The following is an 18,080-nucleotide window of genomic DNA, read 5'->3' as shown; positions in this document are numbered from 1 at the left end:
CGGAGCTTTGGTTAGAGGCACCACAGAAGTTTGCGATTCGTTTTTCGTGACGAGGATCTCTTTATGATGTATTGCGGGTTCAGTTATAGGAGTAGTAATATTGTTCTCTCGATTTGTGATTATGCTTGTATTCTGTGGCACGAGGACAGTTTTGTGTGTCTCCTGTGAAATATTTTTACGGTTGTTTATTTCAGTTTCTGTTGTTCTGTTTTCAAATGATTCAATTGTTGTGTTATCCAATCTCGTTTGTTGGACCGACGGAGCTTTGGTTAGAGGCACCACAGAAGTTTGCGATTCGTTTTTCGTGACGAGGATCTCTTTATGATGTATTGCGGGTTCAGTTATAGGAGTAGTAATATTGTTCTCTCGATTTGTGATTATGCTTGTATTCTGTGGCACGAGGACAGTTTTGTGTGTCTCCTGTGAAATATTTTTACGGTTGTTTATTTCAGTTTCTGTTGTTCTGTTTTCAACTGATTCAATTGTTGTGTTAACCACTCTAGTTTGTTGGACGGGCGGAGCTTTAGTTAGAGGCACCATAGGAGTTTGAGATTCGTTTTTCGTGATGATGATCTCTTCATGATGTATTGCGGTTTCAGTTATAGGAGTAGTAATATTGTTCTCTAGATTTCTAGTAATGCTTGTATTCTGTGGAACGAGGACAGTTTTGTATGTCTCCTGTGAAATATGTTTATGGTTGTTTAGTTCAATTTCTGTTGTTTTGTTTTCAAATGATTCAATTGTTGTGTTATACACTCTAGTTTGTTGGACCGGCGGAGCTTTGGTTAGAGGCACCACAGAAGTTTGCGATTCGTTTTTCGTGACGAGGATCTCTTTATGATATATTGCGGATTCAGTTATAGGAGTAGTAATATTGTTCTCTCGATTTGTGATTATGCTTGTATTCTGTGGCACGAGGACAGTTTTGTGTGTCTCCTGTGAAATATTTTTACGGTTGTTTATTTCAGTTTCTGTTGTTCTGTTTTCAAATGATTCAATGGTTGTGTTATCCACTCTAGTTTGTTGGACCGGTGGAGCTTTAGTTAGAGGAACCACAGAAGTTTGCAATTCGTTTTTCGTGATGATGATCTCTTCATGATGTATTGCGGGTTCAATTATAGGAGTAGTAATATTGTTCTCTCGATTTGTGATTATGCTTGTATTCTGTGGCACGGGGACAGTTTTGTGTGCTTCCTGTGAGATATTTTTATGGTTGTTTAATTCAGTTTCTGTTGTTTTGTTTTCAAATGACTCAATTGTTGTGTTATCCACTCTAGTTTGTTGGACCGGCGGAGCTTTAGTTAGAGGCACCACAGGAGTTTGAGATTCGTTTTTCGTGATGATGATCTCTTCATGATGTATTGCGGTTTCAGTTATAGGACTAGTAATATTGTTCTCTAGATTTGTGGTTATGCTTGTATTCTGTGGAACGAGGACAGTTTTGTGTGTCTCCTGTGAAATATTTTTATGGTTGTTTAATTCAGTTTCTATTGTTTTGTTTTCAAATGATTCAATTGTTGTGTTAACCACTCTAGTTTGTTGGACGGGCGGAGCTTTAGTTAGAGGCACCATAGGAGTTTGAGATTCGTTTTTCGTGATGATGATCTCTTCATGATGTATTGCGGTTTCAGTTATAGGAGTAGTAATATTGTTCTCTAGATTTCTGGTAATGCTTGTATTCTGTGGAACGAGGACAGTTTTGTGTGTCTCCTGTGAAATATGTTTATGGTTGTTTAGTTCAATTTCTGTTGTTTTGTTTTCAAATGATTCAATTGTTGTGTTATACACTCTAGTTTGTTGGACCGGCGGAGCTTTAGTTAGAGGCACCAGAGAAGTTTGCGATTCGTTTTTCGTGATGATGATCTCTTCATGATGTATTGCGGGTTCAGTTATAGGAGTAGTAATATTGTTCTCTCGATTTGTAATTATGCTTGTATTCTGTGGCACGAGAACAGTTTTGTGTGTCTCCTGTGAAATATGTTTATGGTTGTTTAATTCAGTTTCTGTTGTCTTGTTTTCAAATGATTCAATTGTTGTGTTATCCACTCTAGTTTGATGGACTGACGGAGCTTTAATTAGAGGAACCACAGAAGTTTGCGATTCGTTTTTCGTGATGATGATCTCGTCATGATGTATTGCGGTTTCAGTTATAGGAGTAGTGATATTGTTCTCTAGATTTGTGATTATGCTTGTATTCTGTGGAACGACGACAGTTTTGTGCGTCTCCTGTGAAATATTTTTATGGTTGTTTAATTCAGTTTCTGTTGTTTTGTTCTCAAATGATTCAATTGTTGTGTTATCCACTCTAGTTTGTTGGACCGGCGGAGCTTTAGTTAGAGGCACCACAGGAGTTTGAGATTCGTTTTTCGTGATGATGATCTCTTCATGATGTATTGCGGGTTCAGTTATAGGAGTAGTAGTCTTGTTCTCTAGATTTCTGATTATGCTTGTATTCTGCGGCAAGAGGACAGTTTTGGTTGTCTCCTGTGAAACATTTTTATGGTTGTTTAATTCAGTTTCTGTTGTTTTGTTTTCAAATGATTCAATTGTTGTGTTATCCAATCTCGTTTGTTGGACCGACGGAGCTTTGGTTAGAGGCACCACAGAAGTTTGCGATTCGTTTTTCGTGACGAGGATCTCTTTATGATGTATTGCGGGTTCAGTTATAGGAGTAGTAATATTGTTCTCTCGATTTGTGATTATGCTTGTATTCTGTGGCACGAGGACAGTTTTGTGTGTCTCCTGTGAAATATTTTTACGGTTGTTTATTTCAGTTTCTGTTGTTCTGTTTTCAAATGATTCAATTGTTGTGTTATCCAATCTCGTTTGTTGGACCGACGGAGCTTTGGTTAGAGGCACCACAGAAGTTTGCGATTCGTTTTTCGTGACGAGGATCTCTTCATGATGTATTGCGGGTTCAGTTATAGGAGTAGTAATATTGTTCTCTCGATTTGTGATTATGCTTGTATTCTGTGGCACGAGGACAGTTTTGTGTGTCTCCTGTGAAATATTTTTACGGTTGTTTATTTCAGTTTCTGTTGTTCTGTTTTCAAATGATTCAATGGTTGTGTTATCCACTCTAGTTTGTTGGGCCGGTGGAGCTTTAGTTAGAGGAACCACAGAAGTTTGCAATTCGTTTTTCGTGATGATGATCTCTTCATGATGTATTGCGGATTCAGTTATAGGAGTAGTAATATTGTTCTCTCGATTTGTGATTATGCTTGTATTCTGTGGCACGAGGACAGTTTTGTGTGTCTCCTGTGAAATATTTTTACGGTTGTTTATTTCAGTTTCTGTTGTTCTGTTTTCAAATGATTCAATGGTTGTGTTATCCACTCTAGTTTGTTGGACCGGCGGAGCTTTAGTTAGAGGCACCACAGGAGTTTGAGATTCGTTTTTCGTGATGATGATCTCTTCATGATGTATTGCGGTTTCAGTTATAGGACTAGTAATATTGTTCTCTAGATTTGTGGTTATGCTTGTATTCTGTGGAACGAGGACAGTTTTGTGTGTCTCCTGTGAAATATTTTTATGGTTGTTTAATTCAGTTTTTATTGTTTTGTTTTCAAATGATTCAATTGTTGTGTTAACCACTCTAGTTTGTTGGACCGGCGGAGCTTTAGTTAGAGGCATCATAGGAGTTTGAGATTCGTTTTTCGTGATGATGATCTCTTCATGATGTATTGCGGTTTCAGTTATAGGAGTAGTAATATTGTTCTCTAGATTTCTGGTAATGCTTGTATTCTGTGGAACGAGGACAGTTTTGTATGTCTCCTGTGAAATATGTTTATGGTTGTTTAGTTCAATTTCAGTTGTTTTGTTTTCAAATGATTCAATTGTTGTGTTATACACTCTAGTTTGTTGGACCGGCGGAGCTTTAGTTAGAGGCACCAGAGAAGTTTGCGATTCGTTTTTCGTGATGATGATCTCTTCATGATGTATTGCGGGTTCAGTGTTAGGAGTAGTAATATTGTTCTCTCGATTTGTAATTATGCTTGTATTCTGTGGCACGAGAACAGTTTTGTGTGTCTCCTGTGAAATATGTTTATGGTTGTTTAATTCAGTTTCTGTTGTCTTGTTTTCAAATGATTCAATTGTTGTGTTATCCACTCTAGTTTGATGGACTGACGGAGCTTTAATTAGAGGAACCACAGAAGTTTGCGATTCGTTTTTCGTGATGATGATCTCGTCATGATGTATTGTGGTTTCAGTTATAGGAGTAGTAATATTGTTCTCTAGATTTGTGATTATGCTTGTATTCTGTGGAACGACGACAGTTTTGTGCGTCTCCTGTGAAATATTTTTATGGTTGTTTAATTCAGTTTCTGTTGTTTTGTTCTCAAATGATTCAATTGTTGTGTTATCCACTCTAGTTTGTTGGACCGGCGGAGCTTTAGTTAGAGACACTAGATAAGTTGGCGATTCGTTTTTCGTGATGATGATCTCTTCATGATGTATTGCGGTTTCAGTTATAGGAGTAGTATTATTGTTCTCTAGATTTGTGATTATGCTTGTATTCTGTGGAACGAGGATAGTTTTGTGTGTCTCCTTTGAAATATTTCTATGGTTGTTTAATTCAGTTTCTCTTGTTTTGTTTTCAAATGATTCAATGGTTGTGTTATCAACTCTAGTTTGTTGGACCGGCGGAGCTTTAATTAGAGGCACCACAGGAGTTTGAGATTCGTTTTTCGTAATGATGACCTCTTCATGATGTATTGCGGGTTCAGTTATAGGAGTAGTAAACTTGTTCTCTAGATTTGTGATTATGCCTGTATTCTGCGCCACGAGGACAGTTTTGTGTGTCTCCTGTGAAGTATTTTTACGGTTGTGTATTTCAGTTTTTGTGTTTTTGTTTTCAAATGATTCAATTGTTGTGTTATCCACTCTAGTTTGTTGGACCGGTGGACCTTTAATTAGAGGCACCACAGGAGTTTGAGATTCGTTTTTCGTGATGATGATCTCTTCATGATGTATTGCGGTTTCAGTTATAGGAGTAGTAATATTGTTGTCTAGACTTGTGATTATGCTGGTATTCTGTGGAACGAGGACAGTTTTGTGTGTCTCCTGTGAAATATTTTTATGGTTGTTTAATTCAGTTTCTCTTGTTTTGTTTTCGAATGACTCAGTTGTTGTGTTATCCACTGTAGTTTGTTGGACCGGCGGAGCTTTAGTTAGAGGCACCACAGAAGTTTGCGATTCGTTTTTCGTGATGATGATCTCTTCATGGTGCATTGCGGTTTCAGTTATAGGAGTAGTATTATTGTTCTCTGGATTTGTGATTATGCTTGTATTCTGTAGAACGAGGACAGTTTTGTTTGTCTCCTGTGAAATATTTTTACGGTTGTTTATTTTAGTTTCTGGTGTTTTGTTTTCAAATGCTTCAATGGTTGTGTTATCCACTCTAGTTTGTTTGACCGGCGGAGCTTTAATTAGAGGCACTACAGGAGTTTGAGATTCGTTTTTCGTGATGATGATCTCTTCATGATGTATTGCGGTTTCAGTTATAGGAGTAGTAATATTGTTGTCTAGACTTGTGATTATGCTGGTATTCTGTGGAACGAGGACAGTTTTGTGTGTCTCCTGTGAAATATTTTTATGGTTGTTTAATTCAGTTTCTCTTGTTTTGTTTTCAAATGACTCAGTTGTTGTGTTATCCACTCTAGTTTGTTGGACCGGCGGAGCTTTAGTTAGAGGCACCACAGAAGTTTGCGATTCGTTTTTCGTGATGATGATCTCTTCATGATGCATTGCGGTTTCAGTTATAGGAGTATTATTATTGTTCTCTGGCTTTGTGATTATGCTTGTATTCTGTGGAACGAGGACAGTTTTGTTTGTCTCCTGTGAAATATTTTTACGCTTGTTTATTTCAGTTTCTGTTGTTTTGTTTTCAAATGACTCAGTTGTTGTGTTATCCACTCTAGTTTGTTGGACCGGCGGAGCTTTAGTTAGAGGCACCACAGAAGTTTGCGATTCGTTTTTCGTGATGATGATCTCTTCATGATTCATTGCGGTTTCAGATATAGGAGTAGTATTATTGTTCTCTAGATTTGTGATTATGCTTGTATTCTGTGGAACGAGGATAGTTTTGTGTGTCTCCTGTGAAATATTTTTACGGTTGTTTATTTCAGTTTCTGTTGTTTTGTTTTCAAATGACTCAGTTGTTGTGTTATCCACTCTAGTTTGTTGGACCGGCGGAGCTTTAGTTAGAGGCACCACAGAAGATTGCAATTCGTTTTTCGTGATGATGATCTCTTCATGATGTATTGCGGTCTCAGTTATAGGAGTAGTAATATTGTTGTCTAGTCTTGTGATTATGCTGGTATTCTGTGGAACGAGGACAGTTTTGTGTGTCTCCTGTGAAATATTTTTACGGTTGTTTATTTCAGTTTCTGGTGTTTTGTTTTCAAATGCTTCAATTGTGGTGTTATCTACTCTAGTTTGTTGGACCGGCGGAGCTTTAATTAGAGGCACCACAGGAGTTTGAGATTCGTTTTTCGTGATGATGACCTCTTCATGATGTATTGTGGGTTCAGTTATAGGAGTAGTAATCTTGTTCTCTAGATTTGTGATTATGCTAGTATTCTGTGGAACGAGGACAGTTTTGTGTGTCTCCTGTGAAATAGTTTTACGGTTGTTTATTTCAGTTTCTGTTTTTTTGTTTTCAAATGCTTCAATTGTGGTGTTATCCACTCTAGTTTGTTGGACCGGCGGAGCTTTTGTTAGAGGCACCACAGGAGTTTGAGATTCTTTTTTCGTGATGATGATCTCTTCATTATATATTGCGGACTCAATTTTAGGAGTAGTAGTATTGTGCTCTGGATTTGTGATTATGCTTGTATTCTGTGGCACGATGACAGTTTTGTGCGTCTCCTGAGAAATATTTTTACGGTTGTTTATTTCAGTTTCTGTTGTTTTGTTTTCAAATGACTCAGTTGTGTTATCCACTCTAGTTTGTTGGACCGGCGGAGCTTTAGTTAGAGGCACCACAGAAGTTAGCGATTCGTTTTTCGTGATGATGATCTCTTCATGATGTATCGCGGTTTCAGTTATAGGAGTAGTATTATTGTTCGCTATATTTGTGATTATGCTTGTATTTTGTGGAACGAGGACAGTTTTGTTTGTCTCCTGTGAAATATTTGTATGGTTCTTTAATTCAGTTTCTGTAGTTTTGTTTTCAAATGATTCAATTGTTGGGTTATACACTCTAGTTTGTTGGACTGGCGGAGCTTTGGTTAGAGGCACCACAGAAGTTTGCGATTCGTTTTTCGTGACGACGATCTCTTTATGATGTATTGCGGATTCAGTTATAGGAGTAGTAATATTGTACTCTCGATTTGTGATTATGCTTGTATTCTGTAGCACGAGAACAGTTTTGTGTGCCTCCTGTGAAATATTTTCATGGTTGTTTAATTCAGTTTCAGTTGTTTTGTTTCCAAATGATTCAATAGTTGTGTTAACCACTCTAGTTTGTTGGACCAGCGGAGTTTTGGCTAGAGGCACCAGAGAAGTTTGCGATTCGTTTTTCGTGATGATCTCTTTATGATGTATTGCGGACTCAGTTATAGAAGAAGTAATATTGTGCTTGAGATTTGTGATTTTGCTTGTATTCTGTGGCACGAGGACAGTTTTGTGTGTCTCCTGTGAAATATTTTTACGGTTGTTTATTTCAGTTTCTGTGTTTTTGTTTTCAAATGATTCAATTGTTGTGTTATCCACTCTAGTTTGTTGGACCGGCGGAGCTTTAGTTAGAGGCACCACAGAAGTTTGCGATTCGTTTTTCGTGATGATGATCTCTTCATGATGCATTGAGGCTTCAGTTATAGGAGTAGTAATATTGTTCTCTGGATTTGTGATTATGCTTGTATTCTGCGGCACGAGGACAGTTTTGTGTGTCTCCTGTGAAATATTTTTATTGCTGTTTAATTCAGTTTCTGTTGTTTTGTTTTTAAATGATTCAATTGTTGTGTTATCCATTCGAGTTTGTTGGACCAGCGGAGCTTTAGTTAGAGGCACCACAGGAGTTTGAGATTTGTTTTTCGTGATGATGATCTCTTCATGATGTATTGCGGGTTCAGGTATAGGATTAGTAATATTGTTCTCTACATTTGTTATTATGCTTGTATTCTGTGGAACGAGGACAGTTTTGTGTGTCTCCTGTGAAATATTTTTATGGTGGTTTAATTCAGTTTCTGTTGTTTTGTTTTCAAATGACACAGTTGTGTTATCCACTCTAGTCTGTTGGACCGGCGGAGCTTTAGTTAGAGGCACCACAGAAGTTAGCGATTCGTTTTTCATGATGATGATCTCGTCATGATGTATTGCGGTTTCAGGTATAGGAGTAGTATTATTGTTCGCTATATTTGTCATTATGCTTGTATTTTGTGGAACGAGGACAGTTTTGTTTGTCTCCTGTGAAATATTTGTATGGTTCTTTATTTCAGTTTCTGTTGTTTTGTTTTCAAATGATTCAATTGTTGTGTTATACACTCTAGTTTGTTGGACCGGCGGAGCTTTGGTTAGAGGCACCACAGAAGTTTGCGATTCGTTTTTCGTGACGACGATCTCTTTATGATGTATTGCGGATTCAGTTATAGGAGTAGTAATATTGTTCTCTCGATTTGTGATTACGCTTGTATTCTGTAGAACGAGGACAGTTTTGTTTGTCTCCTGTGAAATATTTTTACGGTTGTTTATTTCAGTTTCTGGTGTTTTGTTTTCAAATGCTTCAATGGTTGTGTTATCCACTCTAGTTTGTTTGACCGGCGGAGCTTTAATTAGAGGCACCACAGGAGTTTGAGATTCGTTTTTCGTGATGATGATCTCTTCATGATGTATTGCGGTTTCAGTTATAGGAGTAGTAATATTGTTGTCTCGATTTGTGATTATGCTTGTATTCTGTGGAACAAGGACGTTTTTGTGTGTCTCCTGTGAAATATTTTTATGGTTGTTTATTTCAGTTTCTCTTGTTTTGTTTTCAAATGCTTCAATGGTTGTGTTATCCACTCTAGTTTGTTTGACCGGCGGAGCTTTAGTTAGAGGCACCACAGGAGTTTGAGATTCGTTTTTCGTGATGATGATCTCTTCATGGTGTATTGCGGATTCAGTTATAGGAGTAGTAATATTGTTCTCTCGATTTGTGATTATGCTTGTATTCTGTGGAACAAGGACGTTTTTGTGTGTCTCCTGTGAAATATTTTTATGGTTGTTTATTTCAGTTTCTCTTGTTTTGTTTTCAAATGATTCAATGGTTGTGTTATCCACTCTAGTTTGTTTGACCGGCGGAGCTTTAATTAGAGGCACCACAGGAGTTTGAGATTCGTTTTTCGTGATGATGATCTCTTCATGATGTATTGCGGTTTCAGTTATAGGAGTAGTAATATTGTTGTCTCGATTTGTGATTATGCTTGTATTCTGTGGAACAAGGACGTTTTTGTGTGTCTCCTGTGAAATATTTTTATGGTTGTTTATTTCAGTTTCTCTTGTTTTGTTTTCAAATGATTCAATGGTTGTGTTATCCACTCTAGTTTGTTTGACCGGCGGAGCTTTAGTTAGAGGCACCACAGGAGTTTGAGATTCGTTTTTCGTGATGATGATCTCTTCATGGTGTATTGCGGATTCAGTTATAGGAGTAGTAATATTGTTCTCTAGATTTGTCATTATGCTTGTATTCTGTGGAACGAGGACAGTTTTGTGTGTCTTCTGTGAAACATTTTTACGGTTGTTTATTTCAGTTTCTGTTGTTTTGTTTTCAAATGACTCAATGGTTCTGTTACCCACTCTTGTGTGTTGGACCGACGGAGCTTTAGTTACAGGCACCGGAGAAGTTTGGGATTCGTTTTTTATGATGATGATATCTGCAAGATGTAATGCAGCTTCAGTTATAGGAGTACTAATATTGTGCTCTATATTTGGGATTAGGTTTATATTCTGTGGAACGGTGACAGTTTTGTGTGTCTCCTCAGAAGTGTTCTTGTGGGTGATTATTTCGTTTGCTGTTTCATGTTTGAATGACACAATCGATGTGTTGTTGACTCTACTTTGTTGGACCTTCGGAGCTTTAGTGTGAAGCACGACAGTATTTTGCGAATCGTGTTTCGTGATGATATCTTCTTCCACTGCAGCTTCACTTATCGGAGTAGTCGTAATACTGCCCGCAATCTTTGTGTTTAGCCTTGTTTTCTTTGGAACGATGAGAGTGTTGTGATTCTGCTTTGAAATATTTTCATGTTTGCGTATTTCAGTTTCTGTTGTTTTGTTTTTAAACGACCTAATAATTGTGTTATCAACTTTTGTTTGTTGTACCCGCTGATTTTTAGTTTGAGACACGTGAGGAGTTTGGGATTCATGTTTTGTGGTGATGATCCCTTCTTCTACTGCAGCTTCACTTATAGGAGTAGTCGTAATATTGCGGTCAACGTTTGTGCTAAGGCTTGTATTCTGTGGAACGAAGAAATTGTTGTGTCTCTCCTCTGAAATATTTTTATGGTTTTTTATTTCAGTTGGTGTTGTTTTGTTTTCAAATGACAGAATTTTTACGTTATCGACTCTAGTTTGTTGAACCGACGGAGCTTTAGTTCGAGGAACGAGATGAGTTCGCGATTCGTTTTTCGTGATGATTATTTCTTCATGTTCTATGGCTTCACTTATAGGGTTAGTCGTAATACTGTGCTCTAAGTTTGTGATTAGGCTTGTTTTCTGTGGAACGAGGTCAATTTTGTGTGTCACATCGGGAGTGTTTTTGTGGGTGGGTATCTGATTTTCTGTTTTGTTTTCGAATGACACAATCGTTCGGTTATTCACTTTAGTTTGTTTGAACTGCAGTGCTTTTGTTTGAGAAACGACAGGAGTTTGCGATTCGTGTTTCGTAATGATCTTCTCTTCTTCCACTGCAGCTTCACTTTTAGGAGTAGTCGTAATATTGCGCCTAATGTTTGTAGTTAGGCTTATTTTCCTTGGAACGAGAACAGTGTTGTGTCCCTGCTTTGAAATATTTTTATGATTGTTGATTTCATTTTCAGTTGTTCTATTTTCCAACGACACAATTGTTACGTTTTCCACTGTAGTTTGTTGGACCGGCGGATATTTATTTAGAGGCACGTGAAGAGTTTGGGATTGGTTTTTTGTGATGATGATCCCTTGTTGTTGTACTACGGCTACACTTATAGGAGTAGTCATAATATTGTGCTCAATATTTCTGACTCGGCTTGTTTTCTGTGGAACGAAGACAGTTGTTTGTGTCTCCTCGGATGAGCTTTTGCGTATGGTTTCTTTATTTCCTGTTTTGTTTTCGAAAGACACAATTGTAGTGTTATTCACTCTAGTTTGTTGGACCGTCGGAGCTTTTGTTACAGACACGGGAGAGGTTTGCGATTTGTTTTTCGTTATGATCACGTGTTCATGTTGTACTCCGACTTCACTTATAGGAGTAGTCGTAATATTGTGCTCAGGATTAATGATTAGGCTTGTCTTTTGGGGAACTATGACAGTTTCATAATTCTCGGGTGGAATATTTGCATGGTTGGTTATTTCTGTTTCTCTTGTTTTGTTTTCAAACGACACAATTGTTGCTTTACCCACTCTAGATTGTTGGACCGGCAGAGCTTTAGTTAGAGACACGAGAAGAGTTTGCGATTCCTTTTTCTTGATGATGCTCTGTTCCTGCTGTAATTCGGCTTTACTCAAACGAGTAGTCGCAATATTTTGATTAATTTTTGTGATTAAGCTTGTTTTCTGTGGAATGAGGACAGTTTTGTGTCTCTCTTGTGTAATTTTTTTATGTTTTGGTAGTTCATGTTCTGTTGTTTTATTTTCCAATGACAAAATTGTGTCATCTATTCTAAGTTCTCGGACAAACGGTGCGTTAGATGGGTGCACAAGAGGAGTTTTCGGTTCGTTTTTCGTGATGATTATCGCTTCGTGTTTTACTGCGTCTTCCCTTCTAGGAGTATTCGTTATATTCTTCTCAAGATTTGTGATAAGGCTCGTGTTCGGGGAAATGAGGACGTTTTTGTGTATCTCCTCTGAAATATTTTTATACTTCGTTATTACAGTTTCTGTTGTCTTGTTTTCAAATGCCATCGCTGTGTTATCCACTCCAGTTTGGTGGTCCCGCGTAGCTGTAGTTGGAGGCACAATGGTAGTTTGTGTTTCGTTTTTCGCTATGACGATTTCTTCGTAATTTTCTGTGTTGTCCTTTATAGGAGTCGTCGTAATATCTTGCTCAAGGTTTGTGACTAGGTTTGTTTGCGAGGGAACGAGAACAGTTTTGTTTCTCTCCTCTGAATTGTCTTTATGGTTGGTTTTTTCAGTGTGTGTTCTTACGTTTTCAAATTCCCGAATTGTTGTATTATCGAACCAAAATTTGTGGACCCGCCGAGGTTTATTTGTCTGCACGACAGCAGTTTTTGATTCGTAGTTTGGTGTTATGATCTCTTGGTGTTGTAATGTCCTTACGCCTGCAGAGGTTGTCGAAATACTTTGCTCTAGGCTTCTGATTAAGTCTCTTTTTGGGGGAAGAAGGGCAGCTTTGTTTTTCTCCGCGGTTTCAGTTTGATGCAGGACAGCAGTTTTAGATTTCACTGTTGATTTTTTGAGCTCATGAATGCGATTAGCTGAATTCGTCAACGTTGTTTTTGATTGGACAAGTTCAGGTTCGTTTTTGGTTACGTGAAGTTCGTGATGTGGTTGTGTATGCCTATAATAAATAATATTTGTTTTATTGGTAGTGTTCCCCGAAATACCTTCAGGTTGGTCGGCCGCCGTCGTCTTAGGTTCCGCGGTTTCTAACTTTTTAACTTTGGCCTCCGTATTGTTTTTGCCTTCTTTTGTTTCTGTTGTGGTAATAGTAGTTTCTTCTATTGTTAAGTAGTTAATTCCGTGTTCAGCTGTCTCCATTTCGTAGGAAATGTTTCCACTTTGGGAGTGCAGAGGTCTACTTTTTCTTTCGTTTTCACCAGTGTTTGAAAACTTGTGTTTTATGGCCTTCAAAATATTTGGCTTCGCAATTTTTGATGATGAGCGTGTTTGGATTCTTTCGCTGTTGTCACGAAGAGGTTGTTTTTTATTCTCAGACGCAATGCCGTGAGGCTTTATATGTTTCATCAAGGTGAGTGTCCCAGTCTTCGGTCGCCGAATATTGCTATAATTTTTGTTTTTTATATCTGTCACTTCAGGACGCTTGACCCTCGTCATGGCTGTTGCATTGCTCTGTGAAACGGCGGTCTTTTTGTGGGGTCGGGATACTTCTTTATTGCCTACAGCCGCAGTTGTCTTGTCTTGATGCATTTTGGGTGCATTTGTGGTGATTGCAGTCCCGTTTTGCTGGTGACTGTTTGTGTTTTTTGTCCTGTTATTGTCGGCAGCACGCAAGCGTTGAAGATCTGTAATGGCTGCTAGAGATGTGTCTGGCAAAAAGTTCTGCTTTCCAGCTATCCTAGCCCTGGCAACTTTATGCTCTGCAGCGGTGGTTTTAGGTTCAATGGTGTTTTGTTTCGCATGTGAGGTCCTAACCTTGGCTTTTACACCGACTGCAGCGTTTATTGTTGAAATTGCCGTTTCCTCTGCTTGGACATAATGCACATTCTGATTTTCAGTCTGAATTTTGTAGGACAGATTGCTGTTTTGTGACTTCAAATGGTCTAGTTGGTGTTCTTCATTTGCAATATTGCTGGTAGAGTCTCTACTTTTGTTTTTGCTCACCCCATGAAGGTTCGGTTTCTGAGACTTTAACATGGTTTGAGGCACACCGATCTTCTCAGCTCCGCCAGTATTATTTTTAAACAGTTTCCCCCAGCCTTCTTCCGAGCCAAAGCTTTCTTTAACAGAGTTGGTTGTCGCGCCGTTATCAATAACGCTGCCATTATCGGGACTCTTCCTTAAATACTTGGTATGTTTTAAAGCCTCGTTATACTTCTTCGATGCTTCCGTCGCACCTGCAGCCTTATTCCGACCTTTATTACGACTTAGTGGAGTCTTTGAAAGCTGGAGTTGTTTTAGCTTAATATTGGTGTATATTTTTTGACGTGGCTTAAGAGAAATAGTAATAAATTTTGCTCTAACCGGAGCACTGTTTGGAGTGCTATATGTGTCCTTAAAACGACGTGTATAATTTTTAATGTCTTGTGCGGTCCTGGTTTTACTTTTTGTAGTATGAGCAATTATTCCTTCGGGTATAGCAACTGCTGTTACATTTTCTTCATTCTGACGATGGGTTTTAATTTTGCCAGTTATTGGATGTGGCCGCACGATGGACGTTAGGCTAGCCGCCAAACCGCCGTGTCCTGTACTCGTCTTTTCGTTATGTGATTTAATTATGCTAGGATGAGTCAATCTGGCACTCGCAGAAACATTTCTATTGGGCGTCTTTACTGTAGTATGAGTTAGCTTCGAGGCTCTCTTTATAGCGGTGATTGTCGACTTTTCGTACGGAACCTCGGTGCTTTTTTGGGACTTGCTTGAAGTAGTCCCGAGGAGTGTCGTTGCCTTAGTGATAGTAAAAGCCGCCTTATTATTTGTAGGTTCCGTGATACTGTATTTCTTCCCCGATGTACTTTTCTTGGTTTTGGTACTTTTACTCGGAAGACGTTTGTCGATGCTTTCGCGAAGTGTTGCCTGACTAGAATGTCCGGTTTTCGAGCCAACGGGAAGTATTTTTCTGCTTGAGTGTTTGGGTGATCCTTCGTGTCTTGTGAGTTGTAAAGAGCTTCTTTTGGGCGCATTAAAAGAGCTCTTAATGGCAGTTGTAGGCACTGTCTTCATAGATGACCTACCGCTTTTCTTTGTTGGAAGGTGATCGGTCGCGTTTTTCACGGCAACATTCCCTGCAGTAAACAAAATAAACACCAGTCACGTGATTGCTTTATAATCATGTAAAATATAATGACATCGAAGTAATAACCTATTTTCAATGTTTGGCGCAACTGAAACAATGCGGCGGTCCTGTTTTTAATTTTACATGTACATGTCTATGGCTACCTACTCGATGAAACAGACGTTTATCTTGAATACTTACACTTGACACTCACGCGTGCTTGTCGTGAACACACTACATAGCAGTCAATCAACTTTCGAAGACCTAAATGGCAGAAATTGTACAGGTTTCCATGCTTTACCCGAATGAAAAAAGTCACTACATGCGTTTTAATGCTTTGTGGTTATTTTTTGAAAACGTTTACTGCAGGTATTTGAGTAAGGACACAGAACTCGCTGCAAGAAAGAGAGACGCTTCAAGTGAGCGTGTTAGTTTTTTTTCCTCCGGTATGCTTCTATGATCATCAAAAAGTTATTCTCAGCAAAAATACCATATTTTCGTCTTTTCTCAAAAATTACCTTTTCTCAGCCCATAACATTCAACTGCCACCAGGCAGTTGCAATCGAATCCCCTCGTATGTCGAAGTAGCACCTATTTCCTGTAATTATTTTGCTTTAAAGAAAAGACGGTGCCCATATGACCTGCAGAAAAAACGGAGCAGCTCAATTTCCTTGTACGAATGCTTGTTGTCTTACTGGAAATTGGACATCAGGGTCGCATCTTCATAGCGCGACAGCCCAGTCGTGTAATCCCCCATAAAAAAGAAACTTCTTTGCAAGAAATTAATCTGAAAGCCAAAAGTACCTTCAAGGTGTTCACATATTATGCTCGCTATTGGCTGTCGCGAAGTGGTGCTTCTAACGATGAATGCAAATTTTTCTTTTAAACAGACCACTACGTTAAGAGCAGGAAAGGTTTTGTCTGCTTAATTGTTCAGATTGTTTTCGTTTCCTTTTGTTCTTTTAGCACCCTTTGTGTTAACCTGCAAACTATATTTATTTTCGCACAGAAACAAACATTGCTGCAACCATTCGCCTATGTAAGCAGGTATGCAAGCATTCGCCTATGTAATGCCTGCTGTTTCAGAGCCACACCTATCCTGAAGGAATTTTCTGCTATCGCAAGAATCACGGGTTTTTTAAGAGGAAAGCTGTTTAGCAAATTGTAATTTTTTGTGTCCGCCATTGAAAATACCAAGAAATTGCCTAGCGCGCGCACGTGAACACGGGCCTCTCGGTGACCGGCCGGCAGTTAACAAAACCCAGAAAAGCGCCCGTGGGCGCGCGCACGTGCGCTCGTGCCTCGCGCCGACCGCCCGGCCGTACCCACTTAGAGAGATAGGCCAACATTCCCACTTAGAGAGATAGGCCCATATTGGCCAAAAAACTCCAGCGTAATCATGACAAGACTTTCGCTATCGCAATCACACTGGGCGTCACTCGATGACTCCGATCTCAGTATAGGGCTGTGCTTTCATCGTTCGCATGCGTGCTAGAAGTGCGCAGGCTGAGGCGCAGGGATGCGTTACCCACCGGTCGTTCGCGCGCCCAATTAGCAGGCCGCTCGCCTCGAGGCTCGTCGCGCTGGCGATCGAGAACAGAAACGAGTCTAAAGAGCCAACACGGACACAACGTGGCCACAGAGAATGCTGCCCAGAGATGTCGGTGGGCCTAAAGTGCACTATCCGTTCAACGCAACCGGGTGAAGGTGCATGAGCGGTACCGGCAACGTCCAGTCAATACCATTCGTCAGCAGCGGGAACGTCTGTCGGTAACGGGAGCCGACGCTTGGTTCAACCGTGAGTGGAGAAACTTGCTAATGCACGCGCAACGTTTAATGACCAATGATTATAACTTGCAAAAATGAAGGAAGCTCTCACTTATACCAACAAAGATGAAGCAAAAGTCGTTGCAGCCGCGAACGGGCAAGTCGGCTGCAATCGTGGACTTAAACCGTCATGATGGTCATGAAGGATGCTTACAGCTTCACTACTTTCACGTCTTACGCGTTACTGTGAGCTTCGTTCATTTTTTGATGCTGCGCAATCGTTGATAATGCGCTAGCTGTTGCTATGCCACCTCCTCTTATGTTCCTTATGAGGGCTTTTTGTAATTTTTACTACATCAGCACTACTACGTCAATGAAACCGCACTTCTATGGTGTCGGCTATGAAGTACGTCTATCTGTATTTATAGCGCCAAAGGAACCGAGTGAGCAGAAACCCTTGCGCTCACCTCAGCCGGCAGATTTTGTGGCCAGCTTCGCATTTTTTATTGTGCCGCTTTGTTTATAATTTAGGTTTGGGTATCTATGAAGGTGCATGTTTTTTTTTTCAGTTATTTTGCGTCATGCCTGTTTACCCTCGCATTTTCACTTGAGTGAATGTAGTTGCTGTGCAAAATTATTAGGAGCTTTCATAACTAGAATAAATTGCGGGTTAGCATGTCCTAGAAAGCAAAATCTTTTACAAACTCAGAATTTTAATAAAAGTTCCAGCGGAAAAATGGCCTTTGTCATAATGCCTATTTTTACGGTATTTCAATGTATGCAGTATATATGCGCGAGCGCTCTGGTCTACGAGAAACCCTTTATAGCCAGATACGAAGACAAAAATATCCTGCTGGGAAGCCGTGTCGAGAGGCCTTATAAAATGTCTTACCTGGAAGTATAAAGTCTCTGCCGCTATTTGCTAACTACCTCTAAAAACCCCATGTACCATAAAAAGAGCAAAATCGTTACAGTTGGCATCACAACTTTATACATGACATCGCTAAGCCGTGTTATGTGAAATATGAAGGCTACGTGTCCAGATTTATACTATATCCATAAAACAAATCACATTTAGCGCTTTACACGAAGGCCCTATAGCGTCAGTCTTACCGCTATACATCAATGCGTTACTGCGGATTCATGTTAGTCGAAATAAAAGCATTCTTGTATGAACATATAATATGCCCAGGGCCTTTTAATGTTAGCAACCTAGTACACGGCGAACGTCCAACACAGAAAGCGCTGCAGATGGTCACGCTGTTTTATGGTGGAGTCCATGAAATTCTTGCTCGTTTAAAACCCTCCAAGCTAATGCCGGCAATCATAGGCGTGATACGTATTATCACGGGATTCATATGGTGACAATACCCCACACTGAAATGAGCCAAGACGGTCAATGCCGATGACTAAGGGAGTGGCGCATACCTTGCACGGGGGGATTCTTGTAAATAATGTAAATTGGTCGCTCATCATTCTTAATCGCGGCTCCTGTAACCCCTGT

General features: G+C 39.5%; 1 protein-coding gene and 1 long non-coding RNA gene across 2 annotated transcripts in view; both read right to left on the bottom strand.

The window, feature by feature from the left end:
- Positions 1-18,080, bottom strand: part of LOC144146482 (uncharacterized) — a 37,133-nt gene that overhangs the window by 14,407 nt on the left and 4,646 nt on the right. The window contains exon 2 of the mRNA XM_077678429.1: positions 1,108-2,897. Within this exon, the coding sequence (XP_077534555.1) occupies positions 1,108-2,897 (1,790 nt within the window). The remainder of the gene's footprint in view (positions 1-1,107; positions 2,898-18,080) is intronic.
- Positions 12,755-18,080, bottom strand: part of LOC144146832 (uncharacterized) — a 31,979-nt gene continuing 26,653 nt past the window's right edge. The window contains exon 5 of the long non-coding RNA XR_013317743.1: positions 12,755-14,819. This is a non-coding gene — a long non-coding RNA (uncharacterized LOC144146832). The remainder of the gene's footprint in view (positions 14,820-18,080) is intronic.

Source organism: Haemaphysalis longicornis, unplaced genomic scaffold (assembly GCF_048455015.1).
Source record: "Haemaphysalis longicornis isolate Haplotype H1 unplaced genomic scaffold, Haemaphysalis longicornis Haplotype H1 scaffold_7, whole genome shotgun sequence".
Taxonomy (NCBI): domain Eukaryota; kingdom Metazoa; phylum Arthropoda; class Arachnida; order Ixodida; family Ixodidae; genus Haemaphysalis; species Haemaphysalis longicornis.
The sequence above is the reverse complement of the archived record's forward strand: the minus strand, read 5'-3'. Positions and strand labels throughout refer to the sequence as shown.